This window comes from Drosophila simulans, chromosome 3L (genome assembly GCF_016746395.2).
Source record: "Drosophila simulans strain w501 chromosome 3L, Prin_Dsim_3.1, whole genome shotgun sequence".
NCBI classification, from domain to species: Eukaryota; Metazoa; Arthropoda; class Insecta; order Diptera; family Drosophilidae; genus Drosophila; species Drosophila simulans.
Window position 1 is genome coordinate 2,812,361 of NC_052522.2, and position 26,047 is coordinate 2,838,407.

At 43.3% G+C, this 26,047-nt stretch overlaps 1 protein-coding gene across 6 annotated transcripts in view; it reads right to left on the minus strand.

The window, feature by feature from the left end:
- LOC6736532 (DNA N6-methyl adenine demethylase) overlaps positions 1 to 26,047 on the minus strand; it is a 92,820-nt gene that overhangs the window by 51,154 nt on the left and 15,619 nt on the right. For all 6 annotated transcript variants that reach the window (XM_044922826.1, XM_039293179.2, XM_044922825.1 and 3 more), the window contains one exon: positions 14,409 to 14,546. In XM_044922826.1, coding sequence (XP_044778761.1) covers positions 14,409 to 14,546 — 138 coding nt within the window. The remainder of the gene's footprint in view (positions 1 to 14,408; positions 14,547 to 26,047) is intronic.

A 26,047-nucleotide genomic window follows, 5' to 3' on the forward strand; every position in this document is an offset into this window, starting at 1 on the left:
CTAAAAAAAGGTGGACTTTGGTTTTATATGCATATATTTCTTATTTTTCGCTCTCATTCTGTTTTTTAATGATGTTACGCCCGCTTCCTTTTGGGGCCACGAAGAGATGGGGGATATTTGTATTTTCGTTTTCATTTTTATTTTTATTTTTATTTTTATTATTTTTTTTTTGTTTTATTCTTATTTGTATTTAAGCTGCTCGATCCATTTCAATTGAATTCGCTGTGCTAGGCGAGCGGGTTCGTCTTCACTTTTTTTCCATTTCGTGTGTGCCCCTTTTTATTTTTATTATTTTCGCTTCTTGCGCATCGAAGAAGTATTTTTAATTTTCTGCCTTTTGCACTTTTCTCAGCGTTTTTACCGGGCCATAAAAATCATAAAAATAAAACTTAAACTCGAACGCAAAGGAACGGAACGGAAAGGAAAGGAAAACGAAAATGGAAACGTGTACGAAATTTTGCGATTTTAATTAAATGATATGAAAATTGCAAGCAGTCGAGGAAGAACAAAAAACAAAGCAAAAGGTTGCCGAGGGTGTATCTATATATGTGGGCGTAGGTGTGGCCGCGCCCAGTTCCTCCTCCTTTCCTTTGGGGGAGTGGCCCTTTTTGAGCGTGTTTCGTGTTTGGCAATTATCTGGAACTTTGTTTCTTCTTCTTCTCCTCATCTCGACTCCTTTTGGCCCTTTTGCGACACTTGAACTGCAAATGCAATGGCTTTAAGCGGAATTCCGAAGATGGTGCAAAAGAAGCTGCATATATACATATAATGGAACCCCGACATTGAATTATACGATGTACATATTGAAACCCATAAAAACAACCGACAATTCTCCGGCAAAAAACTCACAGAAGAAAAACATTCAGAGCGAAAAACAAACAGCACACAGACACACAAACTCTTGGCAATATTAAAAATGTTGCTGTCTCTGTGGGTGCAGTGAGAAAAAGGTATTATCGGATTCTGCACTTCATGCCCATATAGTGTGGAATAAACTGATTTTTAAAAAAATATATCTCGATCGGAAAAGTAGAAACTCAAAAGGTATTCAGTCAATTTCTTTCAAAGGTTAAAACTATGTAATGACAGTTTTTCAATGGATTTCAGACTCGTCTATGACTTTTTTCGCTGCCTTTCAAGCGAAAATACACAAAAATAATAATAATAATATAAAATGGCGGGCAATGTGCAGTTTGTTTGGAATTCCCCCTTTTTTTATACCATTTTGTTTGTGATTTTTCTCTTTGCTCTTCAGCTTCAGAACGCAATATATTCTGGCTTGGTGTTGTTGCTGTCGCTTTTATGGCTTTAGTTTCGCTTCCAGACGTTGATGTTGTTATGGTTGTTGTTCTTGTTGCTGTTGCTATCGTTGTTGCCGCTGGGTCAGAGGCAGCAACAACAACTGGCAACATGCAGCAGCAACAACACGAAGCAGCAACGCTGCCACGTTTTAATGGAACATTAAAAGCAGCTTGCGCTGGCTGCTTAACTGCCCACCCCCTCATATAACCACCATATAACCCCTTCCTAAGAACCCCCTCTATAACCCACCCCCCCTCGGAACCCACAAAATGTTGCACAGCTCGGCGAAACTTTGAAATTAAAAGCGAAAACTGTTTATATCTGCTTGCGCTTGTTTGCATCCCACGTTCTGTGCAACAAGATGTTGCATTTAGAGAGATACAAAAATGTTAATATTCCACTTGATGGTTAATTGTCTGTGCTTCGGGCAACAAAGCAACCTGAAATACTGCGGATGGTTATGGCCGTCTAAAGAAAAGTCTAAGCGAATCTTTTGTGTGTTTGGAGCTAACGCTATAATGGCTTTTTTTGGCTAACTGACTAGAAATTCTAGACAATGTTTTTTATTCCTTTAGCTTGAGCAGAATGTGTAAGATTGATTTATAACTTCATAACAAAATCATAGAAGTACTATGCAGTTCGGAATCACAGATGCTTGCTTAATATGGATTTAGTGGCTTAGATTTAAAAATCCAAGTAAACATCTCTTTAAAGTAGCTGTAATCCGATGTATTTGCCTCATTTTAAAAGTCATCATTTCAATTGACAGAAATGCGAGTATTCATTTGGCATGATTATTTGACAACTTCCGGCATCCGGTTTTAATCGGCCCTCTCGCTCGCTCCCACTGCCTCACTGATAATTGCACGGGAAAATTGCTGGGAAAAGTGTAAGCAGAGTAGGAAAAACCTAAATAAACATAAAGTATGCCAGTTTTTATCAACGCTGCTCCGGCAAACATTATTTACTCGTAATATCTTTCTCCTGGCCATCGTGCCCCTCTCTTTCTGGCTCCATTTGGCCCCACTTTTGTTAGTTTTGTGGCTGTCGTTGTGGACATTGTTGTTGTAGCTGCTGTCTATGCTGTAGCTGCTGTTATTGTTGTAAACTTTATGCATTAATTTTACATTTTCCTGGACCAACATTGCCGTGCCCCGCGCGCCCCGAAAAACGGAAAACCCATCCAAAAGGTTGCATCTCTGTATCTGTGTGTATCTTGTGTGTGAGTCTGTGTTTGCATTAACTCGCCACATGCAAAATTTACGTTTATTTATTACGGAACCCCCACAGCCCCTTTTGCCACGCCCCTGCCGCCGTATGACATCACGCCCCCTTGGACTGCAGCCTGCGGCAAAAATGTGCAGCCAAACATTTTGCGAGATTTCATATACATAAAAGTTATGTAATTATCAAAGTTTTAATGCACCTACAGCCGGAGATCCAAAGGGTTGTGGGTTTTTTTTAGCGGGGTGGGGTGAATAGGGGCTGAGTATAGGGTCTGTGCACTCTGGAGCACATATATCACTTAACTTATATCACATGTTTCATATTCCCCTCTTTTATTACCCTGCAGTTCTGACCTTTTCTTTATTTTCTTTGCCGCTTTTATGGATATTTTTCTTTGGTCGAGCAAAGTTTTCGGGAATTAGCTTTTGGGAATAGTTTCGGAACAGGAAATTGAAGTTGCCGGGTATGGCGAATAAATGGGGTATCTCGAAAATGTTGATTGGAGGAGAAACTTTATGTGCTTTGTGGGTTCTTCGAAGCCCAAAAATATACGATACTATCGAATATAATATGATACTAAGGTTAGGATCCTCACTTGGCTATTTTTTACAAATAGTTGGATACGTAATTAGCTGCTCAATTTCCTCAGCTTCGATTGCATTTCGCATTCTCCGCTGCTTCATTCTTGATGTTTTTCCGTCTTATCTCGTCTATAAATATATCTAATTTGCATAAAATTCTAATTTAACTGCTGCTGCTGCCGCTTCTTCTGCTTATTTTTCTTCTAACTTGGCTATTTATTTCTGCTGCCATCTTTGTCCGTCTTATGGCTCCTACTTTCGGCCCGTTTTTATGATGCAATTTATTTTATTTTCTCTTCGGTTCGTTTTCCAGCAGAAATTTCCTTTTTTCCTGCTCTTCGTTTTTCTTCTTGTTATTTTTCTTGATTTCAAGATGGCAAAGGGTGGTTGTGATGGGGTTTTCGGGGGGGCCGAGGGAAGTAGAAACAATTTTCGTTTATTTACTTTTGTTTTTCCCCACTTCTTATTGTTTTTCTTGTCTCTGCGAAGCTCTGCTTCGATTATTTTCCTTTTTGTTTATTTTGTTGCCAAGTTTCCTGAATTGTTTTTGTTGCTGTGGCTTATTATTGTTATTCGTTATTCTCGTTTTTGTTGTAACTGTGGCAACACACATTATTTATATTTATATGCTTATTTTATAGTTTATTCATGCAAATTGCAATAAAAATTGCCTTTATTTTACATTTTTATTGGGGCGAGGCCTTTAAAGGGGGCTGGCAATGTACGTATGTATATAGCTATGAATATATACATATATATACAGATATATACGGACACGTAGGAAAATCAATAAACTTCCTCAAAGTTTTCAGTTGTCTTTTCTGCGCTTTTTCTCTTTTAATTTCTTGTACGCGCGATTCGTATGAATTATTTATAAGCCTGAAGAAATCCCCCTCCATCGACATAAGCAACAATTTTTATGGCGGCCATACAACATTATTTTCTTTTTATATTTTTTATTATTAGCTGCTGGAATTTCTGGCACAAAAGTGGCCGGTTTTATCCGACAATTTTCCTTAATGCAAAACACAACGACACATAAAAAAAAAACAAAATAAGCATCGAAAAAAATGCTGCACACAGACATAAAATATGCAAAATATTCAAATTTTCGTTTTTCAAGTGAATTGGAATTTTAAGCAAATGAAATGAGTGCGCCATTTCGGGGTGGCGGTTAGCTAAAAGGGTTGTTCCAAGAGCCCTTTTCCAAACGTTAATGGCAAAATGGGAGTTGTTGGCTTCTTCATGGCAGGGCAACCAAAAACAAAAAACATTTGTTTATTCGTGGAGGCAGGAAGGAATAACTGCGGTTGGGGGGTTTCACCCTCCATTAGGAAAGTGATTAGAATCTTTACCGAGAATTCGAATTCAGTCATGTATTAAAGCATTTTAAATGGGACGAATTCGCTGGCAAATTTTCAAAATTTATGAAAAATGAAAGGAGCAGGAAAACATTTATAGAAAGGTGGTTCAGGTGAAATTTTTCGAAGTATTTGTGCAAGTATGTCAGGAATTTGTTCAAAAATGTATTCCTTATTTTAAATTTCATGAAATTCTTTAAAAAAGTTGTGCAATATTAAAAACTGGAGAAACTCGATTGAAGTTACAATGAAAGATATTAACATTGCAAACAGAAAAAATATCAACAAAACGGCGGAAATGATTAAGATTATTATTATGTTTGAAACCAGTTATGGCTAGAAACGATTTATAAAAACTTCAGGTTCGGTTAATTTCTTTATCAGGCGAATATTAAAAGCGTTCTCGAACCCTTCGATTTAGTAATGGTTGTCCTATGGTAACACCCCAAGTCCGTTGTCTTAAGGAACTTGTCAATCTGGCGACCAGTTCTGTGCCCCACCCCTGCCACGCCCCTTTCTGGCCATCGCCCCGTAATTTACTGCAATTTGCTGAACGTTTCCTTGGGCCCGCTGCCTCTTATTCAGCCGCTCCCGCCCCTGCCACATGCCACGCCCCCTGTTTGGACTGAACGGGGCAGCTGGCTTTGCTTTTGCCGCTGCTCAATTATGAAAAATAATTTTTTAATTTGTTTGTTTTCTGTTTTCGTGCCGCCGCCGTGGCCCTTGTATTTTATTTTATTTCTGTTTATTTTTAGTGAAGCTTCAGACAGCGTGCAGTAAAATGGGATTTTCATTTAATGAATTTACTCTTGCCATTTTATTTGTTGTGGCATTATTTTTGTTTTTATTTGTACTTTTATTTGCCTTCCTGCATCGACGTCTTGTCGGCATTCTCCCATGGTGTTGCACTGTGTTGTGCTGGTGTGCTTTAAATATATAAATTATTAATTTTAATTTTCTGCATGCATACTTCAGTGCACAGCCAGGACATTCACACACACACACACACATAGCAACGCCCTCGGAAAACTTGCTCGCACTTTGCCGCCCCTTGCCGCCCCTTTTGCCCACTTTTCCCGCCTTGTCATCGTCATTTTGCCAGTGTTCTTTTGTGTCTGGCAATTAATTTTAAATTGGGCGTGCATACGAAAAATATTCGTAGTTTTCTTTCCATCTCCACCCGCGCACACAAGCACACTGGTAATGTGCGCTTTCCCCCATTTTCCCGCGTGTGTGCGTGCTGGGCAAGCAAATGGCGGTTAAAAGTAAAAATACGCATCTGAATTAAATGAATTTCTGTGGGGTTTTTTACCGATTAATGCGATTTCGCTGCAGGACCTTACTGCTGGCCCGCATCGCAAGTAAAGTTGACTATTTTCGTTGACTGTAATTAAATTCTTAAGAATAACAGGAGCTGAATAAACAACACCTGGGAAGGCAATACCTTGGAAGTTCCTCGACAGTTATGTAGGCTTTAAAAACCTTTAAGTGCCATGAATGTGGGATGCGAATGTTTCCCCCACTTTTTACTGCTATTTACATTTGGCGCAACCGCAAAAACAAAACCATCAGTGGCAACAATGAGGGCCAAACGATCGGCATGTCCAGTAAGTTTTGCTGTTGCATTTACTTGCAGCTCCTTTATTTATGCGAATTATTTCGTGTTCCTTTTTTGCCGACTGTTTGCCATCGCTGTTGATTTTGGCTTACAAGTTGGCCCAGCCCAGGCAATAATAATAATAATAATAACAAGTACAGCAAAGCGGCCAATGTACAATGTACAACGTGGTGGTACAACGTCGAACTTTAATTGCATAATTATGTGCAGTTCGCAATTTATCATTTTCAGTTTTCCATGTTGTTGGCTTTTTTCATCTTCTTCAACTTCAGCTTTTTGCTTTTCTCGTCGCTGCTCGCCTGTAATTTATGTGTTCACTTCTCAGCTTTTTCCCCAACCCCTCACCCTTCTCCCTCTGCCCCTTTTTTGTTGGCCTGCATGTTTGGTTTTCTTTTTGCAGCTTTTGTGCGGGAAAAACGGCTACATAAAGTGCGAGAAACGATGCAGCTGAACTAAAATGAAACTTAATGCAGCGCAAATATTGAGAGTACTTTTTGCACATCTTCAAGTTTCTGCGTTTTCTGCTATTTTTATAATTGTTTGTTAATTCTTGTCTAACTTGTTTCGAGTAGTTTTGCTTTAACTGCTCTACTTGGTATGCACTTCTTGGCTTAAAGATTTTGGCTTATGCTATATCTTTTTATTGTATCTTTTATGGCCTCCTGTAAATGTGTTTAAATTGAAAGGCTGCATGGTTTTAATTGATTTTGCTGTTGGCCGGGCTTATCTCCATATTTGCAGATCGCACAGATATTGCCCTTGATGTTTAATTTATTTCTTGGCTGGGCTCGGCCTAACCCTTTCGCATATTGCTTTTGCCGTTTTACATTTCATTTTTTCGCTGCCACGCCCTTTGGTCGTGATCCCGGGGTGTGTATCTTGCATCCTCATCTCCGTTTCTTGCGTGTCGGCCGTATTAATTATAATTTATGTTGAACTCTGGGCGGGATAATCGCCGAATCGTTTGAAGTCTGCGGGGGAGGTGGCGGGCGTGGGAACCGCATTGCTAATCAAGCAATTAGCGAATGCCATCAAATGTGCATTAGACAGACGAGACAGCTCCAGGACCAGACAGGTCCAGCACCCCTCTACCCCGCCCCCTGTGCATTTTCGATTATGTCTATGACCGTTTTGGCAGTTTCGTCCAGTTTAGGTGGATAAGATAAATACTTATACATACAGAGAGAGAGAGAGACAGCGAGTGGACGCCAGACAACCAAGAGAATCGCAGGAATATTGAAAAACAAAGAAAATTAGTTGCAGCATGTACGTGGCAAAAAGTTGACTCCGCCAGAAGACGCAGACGGGCAAAACAAAGCAGAATGGCCGGCAAAAAGCGTTCAACGGGTCGTATGAGCAATGCAGGCATTTTAAGGGTTGCAACTAATCGCAGACAAAGCCAGTCCTTGTGTGGGTGTGTTGGTGTGTTGGTGAGTCTGTCTGGCAGATTTCACATGTGAGTAGAAGGATACATTCCCGTTTTGATATAGACAGCAAGACTGCGGCAAAGAAGAGGGGATGAAGAGCTAAGAAGGTTGCAATTGGCCAACATCAAATGTGTGGCCGGGCAATTAGCCAAAATGCCCGCGTAAGTAGGCAATGAAAAATTTAAAGCTCTGCCCTGCAACTTCAAGGCGACTGCGAATAAATAAATTACACACACAAAAAATATCTATGGAATAATAACGGGAAACAACCCCCAGGAGCGCACTTAATGCATGCCAAAATTAAAGCGAGCGGCCCCACCCCCTCGCAAAACCACCCATCCTCAACACCACCGAGCTGAGCACTCAGACTGACACACAGATACACACACACACACACACATGAGGGGCTGGAGGTGGTTGTAGGTGGGCGGAGAGAGTTGGTTTATATAAGGCATTATAGACGCGCATTTGTGTGGGGGTGGCAATTGAAAAGCTTTACTACTGCCATCGTCATCGCCATCGCCACCTCCATTTCCATCTACAACTTGCGGAATACCCCTTAAGTTTGATAGGGGTATGTCGAAATATTCTGCACGCTAGTTATTTTATATTGATGTCTAAGGATTAGAAGTTGTAAAATGAAAAGCCATTACTTAACAAAGTATTTGAACTTCCATGCTTAGTAAGTTTAAGAAACTTCTTCAATCATTTCAACACAACTTCCTTAAGGAAGTTATATTATTCTAATTATATATATTATTGTGTTATATGGAGATTCTATAATGATATATGCTGACTTAAAAAAAGCTGCTGGGTATCAATTGAGTTCAATTTTCTTGCCAGTGTTTTGCCTTCATTTTCTTCGCTTACTTTTTGTCCAATATAGCAATAGGTATACACAAGTACATATAGAAATCTATATATATTTGAGTGTATATATCCTTGAATGTGTGCGCTGCTATGTGTGTATGTGTCGCTGCCATGCACATTTATCAAGTGTATATAGAGGAAGCTGAAGCTGTAGCTGGCTGCCATTATGTACGGCGGAAGAACGGGGCAGTGGCGGGGAATGTGGCAAAATGGGGAAGTGGGGGCGGCAGTGGGCGGCTGGGGAGCGTAAGACAAGGCAGTAAACAACAAAAAATAAAGCACGCACACAAATACACAAGAAATTAACGAGCAAACGATTTTTATGGCAGTATTTTGTGCCTTAAAGCGCTTAATGCGATTTATGTTTGTGTGCGTTGGCTGGGTGTTGCTGCTTGCTGCCTGTGTGTTAGTTGAAAAATGTTTTTTAAAAATGACAAGCTTCGAAAGTTGAAGCAATTTATGTTCATTTTAAATTGAATTTCAAATTTATTGCAGCAATTTAGCCTCTGTGTAAGTCTGTGCTGCAGTGTGTGTGTGCTTCTGTGAGTGTGTGTGGCTGTAAGCAGGAAACGGAAGTGCTCGTCCTTTTTGTGTTAGAGTGTGCGTTAAAAGTTGTAAATTTCATTGTAGCAGCCAAGAAAATTAATTAAGCAAAAAGACAATTCAAACGAAAAAATTTAAGGCAAAATTGAGCCTGGAAATCGAGTTGAAGTGTTCATTTGCCAAATGTCTCAAGCACACAGGAATGTCCTTAAATAATTAAAAGGAATTCGAAAAGCGGATGAAGAGAAGGAAATGGGATGGCGTTGGCAAAGGCACAAGCGAAAATCCTTTGAAGAAGGTCAATCAACTTGTTGGCCAAAAAGGAAACCTTTAGGGGCAGACGCCCGGCAGACATGTCTGGCGGAGAAAAAAGGATAGCCTGGCAGAAAAAGGACATGCAAATGATGCCCCAAGCAACAGTTGATAAAGCAGCTAAAAGAACGCAGAAAAAAGGACTCCGCAGAAAGCAGAAAGTTACGAGTCAGCCGCTCACAAAAGGTTGACGACACCAGCAAGGATGCGGTGGCAAGGACCTTTTTATATTTTTTTTATTTTGGGTTGACTGACTCTCAAGGATGTTCGAGCAACAGTGTTGTGTCGCCGGCCAAAAAGGGTCAAGTGCCCCGGCGCGTGGCGGAAGGACGAGCCACAGGACGAGGACTTCGTGCGGACGGCAAGGACATCAACCCGGAAAAGGGTTAAATTAAGCCCAAAGCCCTTTTTATTATTAGACGAAGGCGTGCTGCCCGCTTTTTGAGAGTACTTTCACGGTCTTTCACCGACCTTGACCCACAACGAACGCCGCAACCTTGACATTGGATCGCTCTGCTTTCCCTGTGCTCCTTTGCCTCTTTTTTATTTATTTCATTTTGGCCTTTTCCCCAGCCCTCTTGGCTTGGATTTCAATGAAGGTGCCGCAGGCGTGTCCCGTTCGGAACAGCAACAGCCACAGTGGCAGTGGCAGCAACAGTTGCGTGGCCGCTTTCAGCGCTTTCATTGTTCGACTTAAGACCCACACGGGATCTACCGCACGCCCGCCCGCCCGTCCGTCCGTCCGTCCGTCTCTTTGGTCTTTCATAAACGGAAAAACGAGACGGGACAGGGGCGGTGAGAGCGGGCAGGAGCAGGGGAAGTGCCATGCCAGAAGGACAGGAGCGACAGCAGGACAGAGCCACCGCAGACAGGTTGCCCCGGCTCACGTGCTGCGTGTGCCAAAAGTCGCTCTGTCGCCGTCTCCTCTTACAGTTTGGGACACCAGCCAATGCACTGGGAGAAAGGCTAGGAAATATTTCGTACAACAATGAATAATATGAGTTTTAGAAAGCGATTAAAGGATCATTTTAGCTACTCTAATGTCATGTCATACAAAAACCACTAGTCTGTGCTTCATATTTGAACTATCTTACATCCATTAGTTCTTATCCACATTTTCTCCCTGTGCAGCAAGTGTTGCTGCTGGGTAGCTGTTGCTGTTCCTGGTGTTGCTGCTGTTGCCGGTGCCTCCAATGCGGACAGTTGGACGACAAATTGTCTGCCTGCCGCCTGCTGCTGGCTGTTGCAACTCTTGGTGGTGGTGCTGCTGCTGCCGCTGCTGATGCCACGGGCCGTGGGTCTGCTTCTCTGTTTTTTACGAGCTGTTTGTAAGCTCTTGTATCGCCATCGCACGTAGGAGTCCCCCTGGTGTTTCATGTTGCTGCTGCTGCTCTTGCTGCTGTTGCTGCTGCCGTAGATGTTGCTGCTGTCACGGCTGGTGGTACTGTGCCACTGAGGTAGCCAGAGCCATGCCAGCCGACTTGGCGCCGACATGTTGGCATTTACGATTATGTCTGGCCCACAGACTGCAACTTCTGTTTGTTTTGGTTTTTGCCCGCCTTGCTTTTTGGTTGAGTGATGGCCAAGGTGTGGCCAAAGTCTTAAAAAGCCTTCGCTTTGACATTGGCCAGCAGAGGAGCGAGGAACCCGTTGAGCGGCTTTTCAGCGGACGCCGCCTAATTAGACGTTAAGTGCACGAGTCGGCTGCCAATTGGAGAGGCACCTCCTCAGCCCAAAGCAACATGCCCCTGTTCCTGTCCCCCCTTTGCGTGCCATGTCCATGTCCAAACATTGTGACAGCCCGATTGCATCGCCGGGCATGTGTTGACTAATTGCCAGGGGCGCTGGACTGTGGTCGCTGGTCGGCGGCATTCGGTAGCTGGCTGGGATGGCCCCATTCCCAGCTTGAACAGCGCCAACGCCATAAAAAACAAGAATGGTGGGTGGTGGTTGGTCGTGCAGGGGTGTAGGTTTGGAAAAAATGCATCACGGATGTGCAGAACACCAAGCTACAAAGTTGGATTGTATGATATGACTACTAAAATGATTTCCATAGCTAATAATTTTCTAAGATACTCCTTCCTCGTAACATAAAATATCCCTAAAATAGATTTCAAGAACTTATATAAATGATGATAAATGTCTACAGATGGCATTCTTTTCATGGGAAACCCACTTCCTGCAACACAGTGTTGTCCCCATTGGCCGGGATGACAAACACCAGCCGCATTCCGCATATAAGCCCATGTATATGCAGATTGGCAGCCAGATGGGAGAGGATAAAGACCTGGTTAAAAATCGGGAGAGTGTGGGAAGTGCAACAAGTCGCTGTCGCTGATGTTGCCGTTGGCCAAAAGGACAAAGCCGACATGGCGACCCTGAATCGCCTGTGGAGCTGTGGAGCCGGACTATTCGAGGCCATCAAAGCCAAAACCCGACTCGACGCGGCACGGCTCCATTTCAACCCAATGCGACCCAATCCGCGACCCGGCTGGACTGAACAATGGCCAACTGGCTGACTGCCGGGCCAAAAATGTTCGTAACTGCACGCAAACATGAACATGAAGGCCAAAAGGTGCACGGAAAAAGGGAATCGATCGAAATTCCAACTATTTTATTATAAAGTTTCAAGTCTAAACAAAGTAGATGCGTAACAATTGTAATAATATTGAGAGATATATATTATAATTAAGTGTTTGTGGCTTGAATTGGATCATTACCCTAATACAGATTTATTTAAAATGTTTAATACGTTTTTTATGTGCTCTAGTTGATTAAAAGATATTAAGATATCTTTGATTATTAGTTTTTAATTTTGAATTATTATTCAAAAGGCTATCCCCACTTTTTTCGAGTGTAATCTGCGATGCCCAGGTCCGCGTTGCAGGCGTCAAAGCGTGCCGCCATTGGAGTTTTGTGGAGTGGGGTTTTCAGCCAGGAGTGCACTGGCCCTGACCATGGAAATGTTGCAGCTTTCCGGGCTCGTCCTTGGCCAAATCCCAAAGCGCCGTGTGCCGTCAATGGATTTGCCTTTGCCGGCTCCTCTATTACTCTTTTTTCCATTTGTCCTATCGCACGGTGAAAGGTCGCGAGTGGAATGGAAATAAAGGTGGGCGTGGCAGGAGGATTTCCTGGCAAATGCAACGCGACCTGAATTCGGTGGCAACAGCAACAGCAAGGGAAAAATGAAGTAGTAGCCGTGTTTCTGTTTCTGTGTCCGTGTCACTGGGCCACCAAAAACTTCACTTCACTTTCCCCCTGTGGAAAATTTGCCAAAGGAAAACTTCGCAAGTGTTGCAATCGGCGGGGGAAAATCAAGAGGCAAAGACAGAGGGCTGACGCAAAACTTGAGGAAATTTCTAGTGGTTTCCCCCCCGACACTGCAACTTGGGAAATCAGCAGGCAAAGGACCAGGACAACCTGTTGCCATCTAGCTGATTTTATGGCCAGCGGAGCCACACGTGATACACATCCAGCTGGATGGGGATGTCTGCTTGCCTTTTTATGTGTGCCACCGCGGGGAGTCTCCAAGTAGCAGTCGCAGTCGCTGTGACGACATAATCAACGCTCCATTGGAGGAGACTCGCCTCCAGACGCAGATGTTGCCACAAGCCACTTGCCAAACAAATCGTTGGCTTAGACGGATGGCAGGGGATGCCACTCCCCTCCACTCCACGCCGCATAAAGTGACGTAAGTGATGAGCCACAAAGAGGAGGCTGCTTCCACAGGGGTAACTCGGTGGTTGGATGTGGATTTAATCATGAATGAAACTCATTATAGAGTCACAAGCTTAAAAATCTGAAACAATCACCTCATTTTCTTGAAAATATGATTAGCATGACTGTCTACAGTGGTATTTAAATGGCCCCGCAACCAATCCACAAGACCGTTGTGACTGGCACTCACTGTATTATGTAACATTCATTCACTGTATTAGCTTGTGTCATGTTTTTACGACGCTCCCGACCTTGAAATCGCAACGACATAGAGGACTGACACCGAGGACTGTTGCGTGAGCTGCTGAAAGGGAAATCCCCTGTCCCGTCAAAGGTCAAAGTCACTGGCAGAGGCAGTGGCAGTGGCAGCCACTGGTGCTTTCCCCGGTCTTACCCCAAGAAAGGCAAAGGCAAAGTCAGTGAGTCGTCCCATGGAGAGTTTCCCGGCGCAACGGATGCGGAGTCGGAGACGGAGACGGGAAAAAAGCAACAGAGACCGAGACCCAGACCCAGACTCAGACCCTCGTCGTGGCAACAATAAGTAGCTGGGTAGCTATCCTCTGGGCTGCGGGCCCTCAGCTCTTGGTTGTTGGCTCCTGGGTCTTTTGCCTCTGGTTTCTGGCTGCTACGTGCGGCTTGTGGCTGCCACATCCACATCCACAATAGCACAAGTGGCACAAGCCCGCCTTTGAGCAAGTCAACACGGCGGCACAACTTTGTCTGCCCCGTTCGCTCGCCTGTTATTTTTTCCTTTCGTTCTACTGCCAGGTTTTTATGGTGGTGACCCCCAGCTACGTGCGGTTGGTGGCCTGCGGCGGAGATTATGTCTGGGATGTCTGCGATGTCGGGATGTCTGGGATGTCGGGGAATCTCTGCTGCCGGTGCCGTGGCTGGGAACGCCACTTTGACTGGATCTGGAGCTGGGAGTGGGACTGGGATTGGCTTTCGGGGAAGCCGACCGACCTGGGTTGCTATGACTACCCTGCACTCAAAACAACTCGGTCATTTTGAATATTTTACTCCACAAAATCATTTGTATAAAACAAAGACTTATTCTTACTTAAGTCCACAAGCCAACATTTATTGAGTTGACGAAATTAAGTCCTGCATATGAAGTGGACCACTCATTTCTCTCAGTGTATTGGCTGAACAAACAAAGCAAGTGGCGACGGGCGTGATGACGTGGAAAACGTTGTTGCGGCACGCCGTTAAAAAAAAACTGGTGGTCCGAAAAGGGGTCTGGGTATCTGGGTATGTGGAATCTGGGGCTTGGGGCTCGGGGTCTCGATGTGGATGAGGGTCTGGCTTGGAGTATGAGGAATGGGCCTGGGCAATCCCTCGACCGCAGTCTGTCTGCCAGTGTCGTCGCGTGACTTAATTAGTTCCCATGAATAAAATGCGAAGAGGTGGGCTTTCGGTTTGGCAATAAAGTCAAAGTGACGTCACTTACCCCAGTGGTTGGTGTTCCATTGCCGGCGGCGATACCTGTGGCGTTAACCGATCCATTTCCGGAACCAGATGACTTTCCTTTGCCTCGGCCGCGTTTCGAATCGGGTCGAACGGGCTGACCATCAGCACCGAATACGATCTGCAACAAATAAGGATATTAGAATTTATTTATTATTTATTTTCGAATTGTGTAAAATATATTCCAAGCTATCGAGATGATTGAATATGTGGAACTTTATTTTTCCGGAGATGCCGCATACATAAATATTCGTAAAGTCAACACATATGTAGTTAGTTAATACACGTAAAAATAGTTTTTTACATGCGGAGTAAGCTACTTAGACACAAACCAAATTTTGGTACAACATTCACCCTACAGAGGGCGCTCCAACGGTCGAGTCATTTTACACTCATTGAAACTGCCATCTGGCGGCAAACTTAAGGACTGCTTATGTAGCTTAGGCTGGCCGCTAGATGGCGCTCCACGTAAAATGAATGTAGAATTTCAATAGGCTTCCCATAAAATTGCAATTTCAATACATACAATAATTTTGTTGTAATAAGAATAATAATCATTTTGATTATCAGAACAGATATCATATGTTTATGCATTTTTAACGTTAATTTAATGTAAACTTTATTTACAGTTTTAAGATTTGTTGAGCATATCGAGACTATAAGCAATTTGCAAAATTTTCCGTATAGGTAACAATCGAATCACCAGCACATTTTTCTTATTGAGTTAACCGAATAATATTGCTTGCCTATGAAAAAATTCCCTTAAATTGAATTGCGCATCCTTATTCCCCCCAATATAATTTCTTCTCTCACATTCTCAAAACTACACATTTGAATAATGACATTAAGCCACAGAGGAAACTGGCTGCCAAATTAAATTACTTTAGAGTAAAATAAAGCATATGGATATCAGAACCATAGATAATTCCAATAAGCATGAAGCAGCCTGCAAGTAAACCGCCTGTTGGACCAAATTCCGAATCTATTTCCGGCGCGGGGTCATAAATATCAGAGCCGTGGAAAAAAGAGCCTGAGACGCGATCGGGTCTCAGAAGAACCATTAGGCAAAGTGCTGGGAAAGCGGAGAAGCGAACGGTAAAGTCGGAAAACTAAAATTGAAAATGTAAATTATGGATGCACATTTGAGTGTGTGCGCAGGCGTGCCCAGCTCCACATTCGTACCAAAATAGATCGACGAGGGCCAAGGGGAAACGGCGGGGCCGACATATGGATCCAAATCGGATCCAGACAGCTTCGCAGGAGTGCCTGCGGAATGCTCTTGTCTGAGTCTTTTCGGTGGCTGATTGACAGCCGCTGCATCTTAACGGTAAATACGCGACGCCATCATAGACACTGTGAGAAAATGCGGGAATACGTTTCCTACGTTAAAACTAATAAAAGAAAAAACAAGATATTGCAAATGCAGCTTTCAACGTTGGTTCATCTTATCACGTGTGCTATTTGTTTTATACCAACTTTTTTCTCAGTGACCTCTTCTCTCCCCAAGCCAACCCCAAGCGGTATATGTACACCACTGCCATCTCAATCGCCAAGCTGCATTTACATTGTTGGCACGCGCAGGCGCGCACACATGTTGCAAGAACGTCAACCTTTTGGGGGCCGATCAGGGAGCTGGGAATCGGGGATCGGAGGATCGGATCCGGGGAACTGGGAACGAAATGCGTCTGCGTACAGGGCTCTTTTCAATTTTAGCAGCAGTTGTCATTTCGGAAGCAATTATTTTAATGCACAGCCAAAGTAAGAGTCACACAGTTGCAGTTGAGAGCGTGCCAGAGTTGCAGCCCCCCAATGATGAAAAGACTGCCACAAGATTGGGAATGGAAGATGGAGACGATGTCACTGGGACTGAGGATTGCTGCTGGAGTCTGGTATCTGGTATCTGGGATTACTGCGAGTTGGGGTTGCATTCGGTGGCGTCTAAATTTAGTTGCTGCCTTCGGGAGCTCTTGAGGTGTTTTCGGGTGAAACCGATACGACAAAGTTACGTACAGTGTGGAATCGGTACAGTTGTGCACGGCACGCATAAGTCTTGCGAGTTTGAAGTGAAAGGAAATGTTTCAGAGGTGAATTTGAACGATTCCTAAAGTGGAAATACATTTTGTTCGTTCTAAGACTTAAGACTTAAGACTTTTGTTTTGTCATTTTAACCATGATTGTTTAGGATATTGCTTAGAAAAAAACTCAATCAATTTAGATTGAGTCTTAGACTTAAGACTTTTGTTTTGTCATTTTAACCATGATTGTTTAGGATATTGCTTAGAAAAAAACTCAATCAAAAACTATAAATCTTACAAATGAATTGTAGGGGTATTTATTTTATGCTGGCAGCCTTGAATTGGTTAATTAATCATTTAGAATACTTCAGCTTTATTTAATTGAGTAGAAAATTGGAGAACGCGCTGAAAGCCAAGTGATTACAAAAAACTTGTTTATAAAGAGCACAAATCAGATTGGCTACACACAATATCATCAGCTTCATTACTAATAAAATTATCATTCCCAGCCACGTCAATAAAATCGCCGCCATTCAAGAAATCCAAACTTCCCACCAAAGCTGAATACAGACAATCTCGACTTTAAGAAGCCCCAAAAAGGCCGTAAAAACAAGGCCAACGACCTGCAAAAATAGGGCCAAAAGTAGGCAACCCAGAAAGCACACAAAGAAACGTAAAAAAAGGAAACAGACCTGCAGACGGAGAAAGAAAAACACATGCATAAAATCCTGCGATGAAAGCTTCTTCATTTCCTCGCCAAAAAAATCGATGACAGTTTATGAGCCTCGAAAACGAAACCTTCTTTAAATCAATTTTTTCGTTGCTTCCTGTTGAAAGGTTCCTGGAGCCAGGCTTTTTTCAATTAAGTGCAGCGTGTTTTTTTGTGCAGACTTTATTAGCGCCAACAATGGGAAAACACAAAACGCATGTCGACTTAATTGGGGCTATTAGTTTTTATTAAACGGAAGGCAGGTGGCAGCTGCTGCGATGCCATAATGAGCAGCTCAAAAAGCCCGTCGGTGGTTCACTTATACAGTGGACAGAAGGGAGGTGGAGTGCTGCTCCTGGGGCTCTCGTAACAACGGGAGCCGAGCAACAGGTAGCCCCCATTTCGAATTTGAGTTAACCGCACAATGGGCCACACGCACACCGCACAAATGGGCCAAAAAGCGAGCACTGACCTAGGCCAATTGGGTTTGTGGTAGGATCCGGATCCCAACCACATCGGGAAAAGTCTGCGGGGAGGGTTCGCTTTTTATGACACAATTTTTGGGGGGCGAAGCCACTGGAGAATAACCACAACAACAGCAGCAACCCCTCGGCATTTCCTACCCCTCCTAATGAGCCATAAAAAGTTTGCTTTATGTGTGCTCCAGAGTTTCGGCAACCCTTCGTTCGGGCTGATGTATTATAAAGCTACAACATCGAGCCACTCAACGGCTCCAATTTGGGCAGGCACTGCGTGAAAATAAGGGGTAATGAAATATAGCTTGACTTACAATACTTAAACTTCATTTCATAGTAGTTAGCTTGGAATAGGATACACAAATTCCTTATCTTCAGTGGAATGTTTGAGTTTGAATATTGAGAGCAAGCCAAAAGTTAGAATGGCACACCCTAATCCCAATTCCCAATTCCCAACCTTGACCTGTGTCAAAATATAGCCTTAATTACTTCCGCGCCAAGGACAACCCTTTTTTGGGAGCAGTCAGCCTCCGGAAAGCGACATCGATTTTCGTAGGCAAAACATTTCAAGGTTGTCGCACCCGGAAACCCCACAACATTCGCCACCTTGAGCCCTGTTTATTTTGATTATCACTTTCGTGGGGGAGGCGAGAGCTTCCTGATTAGCCCGGCGTCCTTGAAGTCCTGCCGCAAATTCCGTCTGGAGAAATTCTGGACGAGGATGAGGATGAGGGCGACGACGAGGACGAGGCCGACGATGATGATGATTCACCAGGGCCAAGGCCTGTTGGATTTGCTTTTTATGGCTTATATCCCATTTTGATTGCGGCTGTCAGACTTTTCTCTTTCTCTTCTGGGTTTTCGGGGGTTGACTTCCTCCATATACACGTCCATGTACATTTGTACTTTTGGACGAGGGTGAGTTTCGTTTCATTTGGCATTGTAATTGCAGCCACCCCTATATGTATTATGTATCTGGATAGCCAGCCGGATACATACCTACGTATCTGCTTTCTCTGGGGGCGAGATGCGTCATCCGACGATTTGTTACACGTAATTTAGATGCGAAATTTTCAATGTCAACCTCCCCCTCTTCACGATTTCGGTGTGCGCCCCCTTGAGATGTAACCGTTTTGATATGTGCTAAAAAGCTCACTTCACAAATTTATCAAGGTCAAGTTCAGAACGGGGGAGCGCTCATTGTTTGTTGGGGTAGCGGAAAAAGCGGAAAAGCATCAGCCAAAGTCACAGGCCACAAAATGAGTGATAAAAGGGGTAAAGCACAACAAAGGGCATTCGGTTGCCTTGTGACACAATTCGAGGGTCTGCTTCTGGATGGTTTGGGTTCATTATGACCGCCAAGATGGGGGAGAACCAGCATCGGAATCTCCGCGTTAATTGAGCAGCTTATGCTGCCAATGCAAAACAATTGAGGTGGGAAACAATTGTGCCAAGGTGAAGCCAGGACTCGAAGGTTTCCCAGGATTATTGTTGTGCGGGTATAAAGGAATAGCATTTCATATCTATTGAATTTTTAGACCTTTTCTGTCGATTCTTGGTTAGAGAACTGTTATAAGATTAACCTATTGCAGCGAAAATCATGTACGTAAGTCATGTTTAAATTAATTGTAAAACTTAATAAACACAGAGCAACTAATTGCCATGGCTTGTTATTAAAATTAAAAACTTTCTCAATTAAGCTGAGCACCTCTCGATGCCCAATAATCAAGGACAGCTGTGCCATTTGGCCGAAAATCCCCAGGAGAGCCGAAGGACAAAAGAACGGAACTTAATTAGTTATATTCGACTTGGTTGGGACTGCAGATGCGTGCTAATGAAAGTGCATTAGCCCTGGGACCTGGACTTGGTGGCAGGACTAACCAAGGATAATGGACTGTGGATGCTGCCGAAGGGCTAGTACTCCCACTGAAAGTGAGCAAAGTGAGGCGAGCGAGCAGAAAAGAATTAATTTGAAATTCCATTTCGTAGATTTAATTGAGTTGAAATCAAATTAAAAGCAATTTATTTTCAACCCTCATTGCGAATTTTTTCCTGCTCTCCCTTTTCGATGTTCCACGCACACGCACGCACTATCATGCCGCACTCCACCCACTCTGTTCTTCACCATGCTATTCTCTATTCTCTAGTCACTCTGCTCCTTTTTTCTCAGTTTTCCAGCGTTTCTGGTATTTTCCAAAAGTGCGTGGTCCATCGACAAGGAGTGGGGTGAAAAAAGGAAAAAATTCAGACTCGTTTTTGGGGTTGCAAAAATTTCAGCGCCTGCATTGCCACAGGAAAATCGATAAAAATGTGCCGGTGCTGTGTGCAAAAAGCGAATTCATCCTCTATCCTGGAAAAAAGGATATAGGAGAAGGCCTCATCTCTCTATCCTCCTGCTGATTGCACTTCTCGGCAGTCCCTGTGATATGGCATTAATTTTTAATTCGTCGCATGAAATCCAAAAATGATTTATGCTCAGCTCGAATCGCAAATTAAAAAGCCATTCCCATTGCATATTCAAATAGAAGCGGGTAAAAAACCGGCCAAAGTGCGGGCTAGAAACTTTTCGCGACCACTGTGGACCGAACAAGAAATGCAAATAATGCATTTCGAGTTGACAGCGTCGAAGTGAGAAGGTGGGGGCGGCGGCTGATGAGGGGGCGTGGCACAGCGCTTCAAATTGCATTTGATGGAGCCGCAGAACGCGGTTCGCGTTTCTCTTAGCCACCACCCTTAAAAGACTGACCATTAAAATGCATTAAACGGAAGTAAAGCATTTTGCACACTCGAATATCAAAATACTCTGAATTCCACAGTTTTTAAATCTAATTAGTAAGAAAAAAAATCATTTTTGATTATTAACAAATCGGTATTATCTATTAACATCCCTGCTGCATAATGCATAAATTGCTCCCTAATGACTGCCAATCGAGTGATAGAATTTATGGACTCCGTGGACTTCTTTCAGGGCATATGAATTGAAAATAAAATTCAACAGCGCGCTTTGGCAGCAGAAATGTTGTTTAATTTGGCAGCAGCAGCAAAGTTTCGCAGCAGCATCAGTGGCAGCTGCAGTAAAAGTGGCTTTTGTACGTGCAATGACCTACCAACACATAAAAAATGCAACGCGAAGGCACGAATCGCGCGCTAAAATATGCAAAGGACGGTGAGGATGAGGACGAGGATGAGGATGTCAGAATGCCAGGATGCTAGGATGCCAGTGCCAAAGATGTTGCCTTTGCTTTCGCAGGCCCCAAGGCAAAAGTTTCCCAGCAGCTCTATTTGCAAGGACAAACTTGGGGTCCGGGGTCCTGCTTCTGGTGCTTGGTCCTTCGGCTCCAACTTCAATAATAGTCAAGTGCAGTGAAGCGTTTTGCCAACTGCAAACGTCCTGGTTGCTCCGGGTCCTGCTACCCGTCCCAGCGAGATGAAATCAAAGCCCAGCTTCCACCATTTTATTTGGCATTTTCTTCACTTTTTCTTTTTCTCAGCGCTTTCTCTCCACCTTCTTTTTATTTTTTTTTATCCTGCAACATCCTTTTGGCCAACACGCATTTCCCCCCATTCGCTCGTTCGCCACTGCCACTTTCTCAATGTGTGAGAGTGTGTGCGAACTTTGCATTTACCCTTGGCAAGGACTTTTGCAGCGAGTGGAAAGCCAGCGAAAGCAAAAAGTTTTATTTGCACAGTTTTCTTTTTCTTAAACTTTTGTTGTGAAAATCACCTCCCCCCGCCCGACGTCAGAAACTGCCAGCTTGCAATTTGCTCAAACAAGTCTAAAAATATATATGTATGTACGTGCTTATGTACACGCTAGCTATGTACTACATGTATATGCTGCTCGACAAAAGCTGCCGCAAACGGGGGAAAATTGTAGCATGCTTTTGAGCGCTCGCTTAGAAAATTTCCTCCACTTGCCAGCTAAAACGAGGGAAAATGGAAAATTTTTATAATTAACAGCGACAAAGTAGCACAGCAGATGCAGATGCAGATGCATCGCAGCATCTCAAACATGGCGAACTTGGCAAACATCGGCTGTTTATCAGATGGGGCAAGATGCCAACGAAGGCTATGGTAATTTTTCTATATTTTCCTTTTTCTTCCACCCCACCCCCTTTGCTTTTCCCCGGCAGATTTTCCTTTTGGGGTGCCAGTCGAAGCAAGACTTCTGGTTTTTCCCCTATTTCCCTCTGCGGCGGCCTGTGAAATGCAAATATTTATACCAACTACTTGAAACGCTGGGGAAGAATGGCAAGTGCCTCACGCGCAAAAGTGCGTCATCCTGGGCCACAGTGAATATCAATTAAGTGCAATTCGGCATCTCGACACTTCGCCGACTCAAAAGAGCAAAGATGTGGGCCCAAATTAGCCGGCTTTTGGAAGGGTTCACACCGCTTTGATGTGCGTTTGATGTAAGGATCTTGGAGTGGCTTACTTGGAAAAGGTCCTCGAATTGAAAGCGCTTCTGGCCAAGTTTTAATCGAAGGATTGGATTGGAAACTAGAAATAATCATTAAGCCGCATATGGAAAGTTAATTATACTGTTGTCTGACTACATAAATATCCCTCATCGTGGCTGCCGTTCACCTTATCACCTCTTCACTGTAATGCCGGCAGGGTTATGCTCTGAAGATTTGAAAAGAGGTGCGGAAAGGTGAGGAGTCCGGGGTTTCAGTCAAGAAGCCATTGCAGTGCGTTTCTTTCTTCCATTTTTTTGCAGCCCTCTTCTAGCTGGTGTTGCTGTTGCTGCTGTTGTTGTTGTGCACGCAATGTGCGTAGGGAGAAAGCTTGAAAGCAGCTCGAAAAGCTGGAGAAAGTGGCAAATGGTGATGTATGTGGGCCTGTATTTGTGTATTTGCACATGTACCGCTCGCTGTAGCTGCTGTGTGCGTGTCGAGTTTGTTATTCTCCCTCAGCGCGAGCTTCCTCTTATTTATCCTCATCCTCCATTTTTTTCCATTTTTTTTCTTTCAAAAAGCCGTAGGTGGGTGGGTGTGTGCGTGCATATTTATGCGTATTTGTTTGCATAGCTGATGATGTGCCAGCAGCAACAGCAACAAGAACGCTTTGTGAGTGCGTGCCAGCCGCATTTCCCCGCAGAGATCCGCCCCGGCACCCCCTAACCCACACTTAGCCCCCGGTTAAGCCCTGCTGTTAACCCCCTCCTAATCTGCACTCCTAATATCCTTTGGGGGCGCCACTGCAATTAGAAAACTTGCATCGCAACTTTTTTTGCGCCAACAGCTTGTAATGCAATGCGCTAAATTGTTTGATATCACACCAACATGCGCACACTGCGAAATGCTAAGTGCAAAGTCCTGCTCAGAAGTTTAAGTCCTGCACAGGCAAAAAGGACACTAAATCACTTATCACTTCTGATATAAAAAAATATCCGAGGTTGTTCGAAATGAACTTGAAAGCGCACGCCGTTCTTCAAGATAGATTATCTAGCTAGTGATAGTTTGCCCTTAAATATAATCATGGCTAAGTTAAAACCTTAAGATCAAGCAAACCTTATGTAAATATTATTAATCATAACATTCAATCTTCAATGAGTTTCCTTCGGAGTATGCCCCTATATTTTTCAGTGTCCTTTACAACTGCCAGCTACGTGCTGTGAAATTTTTCCAGCGCATTCATGTTGCACGTACGGCTCATTGTTGTTGCCGCTGATTCTGTGGAGTTTTTACTTTATTTTATTTGTTGTTGTTTTGTTTGAAAAAAACATTTCTTTAATTCTTTCTTTTTGCGTTTCCTTCGCTCGCTGGTGTCTTGACTGCAAACCACCCCCACGTTAGGGGATGTTTATGCGCGGCAGGACTTTCGTACTTTGGCAAATGACTTGACTTTGGTCAGAGAAGTGAGACCAACTTTTAGTTGTTGCCAGAGTCGGGCGAAAAAACCTGAAATTAAATTGATTTTTTCGTTCCTCTTTGCAGGAGGAATGGCAGTCGAGCGAAAACGGACAAATACATATAATCCCCTGCAACTCTTTCAGCGCTCGACAACATAACAATTTATTGTTTCAATTATATTTTCAATTTGCGCCGACAAACAAAAGTCCGCCAAATGCAAAAAAGGCTCTCAGCTATAAATAAAATAAATAGCAAACGAACTGAAATTTGTTTTCCACAACGCGGTGATGTTTTCCCCATTTTTTTGTGTTTGCCAGGTTTATGCGCGAAATGGGGGATATATCTGAAAGTTATTGAAAGTAAACATGATAAAATAAACTCCGCACAGAGCGACGAAAAAATGGTGTGCCACTTTTTCTCGTTCTCGTTGTAATGCCGTCGAAATTGTCTCAAATAATATTTAAAGAAAATTAAATTGAATTTACGGCGGTTCCTTGTTGTTTTTCTCCCGCGGAGAGGGGGTGGTGGAAAACCCGAAAGGAGGAAGGAGCAAACAGAATGATAAGCAAAAATAATCAAAAATCGATTTGGAAAGTGCGTCCCTGTTCTGCTCACTTTTACTCTGCTCCTCGTTTTTTTTGTAACAATATGCCAGAGTTTTCCATTTCCCATTTGTTGTCAAAATGCAATCATTCCGTTTTTTTTTTGGTTGTTGTTGTTACAGCTTGATAGGCACTTTGTAAGCAAAGCACAACAAAAAAGCAGCAAAAACAAGCAACAACTTTCTCCGGGAAACATTTGGAAATTGAAATTGTAAGGCAACGGGCTTTGGCCCTACGCTTTATACTCTCTGTGATTTTGTTTGATTCACTTGACTTAAACGGATTTGGCCAAAAAAAGGGAATTCGGCGGAAGGCAGGAAACGAAAAATTGGCAGGCAATGCAGGAAATGTTACATATTGAAATTCAAAAGTGGCAGAAAGCGTGTCTCATATGCTTATGTTCAGGGATAATTTGACCCTTTAAAATGTATTAAATTGTAAGCAAAAGATAAAATCCAGCTACGTTTGAACCTATTAATAAACGATTCATTTTATTGTTAATTGCACACAGGAACCCGTAATTATGTAATTATATTTAAATCCTTCGCACATCCCCTGCTGGAAACTTCTGGCCGCATTTAGTGCCCCATTTAGTTGACTTTTCCACCATTATTCCACCATTCTGTGCCAAAGGCCGCCAGCAATTAGTAAGTTTTGTAACCTGCTGACCCTCTGAGCCATTACAGTTAAGTATTCTCGTTCAAATAGGCGTGTGTGTATCTGTCCGCCTATGGCTGCATTTAACCCCTCGGAAACTGGACTAAATGACAACCGTTTCCTCCGACTCCGACTACTACTCCTCCCCCGCCGCCGCCGTCCCGCACTTTTCCACATTTTCCTGCCGCATTTCACATTTCAGCTGGGGTGCGAATTTGCTTAGTTTGTCGCGCAGTTAGGAATAAGCTGTGAAAAGGGTCCGCCGTCGACGACGACGACGAGTCGGTCAAGCTGAAAAATGCACTGCAATTGCACCTTGCACACAGATACACATGAACGGCAATGATGCACTGAGAGAGAATAGGGCTAACTTAGAAATAAATTTGTATGAAAGTCATCCTGAGGCAAACCCTCGCTTATATGCAGGTATTTGTACCAATGATGAGATTGATTTGCCTTACATTTTTATGCTTATATATAGTGATATATTTATAAACCCAAGTCCATTTCTCTTAGTGCAAGTTTAACCCCTTTTTGGCCATGCATCGCTGATATTTAAATTGAGCCAGCGGGCAGTGAAAAAGTTCTGAGGGGGCCGACACCGGGTGGAATGCACTTCAAAAATAGAAAAAAAGGGTTCCGTGGGTTCCGTGGGTACCACGCTTCTAGGACTCGGCATGTGCATGGATATCCTTGATCCATTTGAGCCATTTGAACCGACTGCTTCTCTGCAGCGGTCCTGGCATTTTCCCAACCGGTTGCTGTGGCAATTAGCGCCACAGTTCGGTGTCTAGCTTTGTTGTTTGTTTATTAATAAACAATAACAGCCAACAAATTGCTTAATTGCTGGATTGCACCTGCCCACCCCAAGGATCTCAGCTGAATGCTTCACCAAGGACCTCATTACGGAATGGATATTTTGTGACTCTCATTAAAAGAATGGACAGCAAGAGAGGGACCAACTGATTTGCACTCATTATTGAGGGAATAGAGATGCAAAGGGCAGGCAATGCGGCACTTTTGTCCTTTAACTATTACAAGGATAAGTGCTCACAAAGTCCCTCTTTTTCTCAGCCTTGTCCTTATGCAAATCGCCATCAAGTATACGCAGCGTGTTCCCTTCCATGCGTAATTATATAACATTAATTTGCATTTTTCGCCTCTTTCCGCTGGTCTGTGCTAGTGCAATCAATGCAAATGTTCTCGCCGCTGGGAACTTAACAAGGATGTGAACATTTATTTATTAAAATTTAACAACGCTTTACGATCAGCGCGCAGATTTATATAAATGTGTGCAGCCCGACCCGA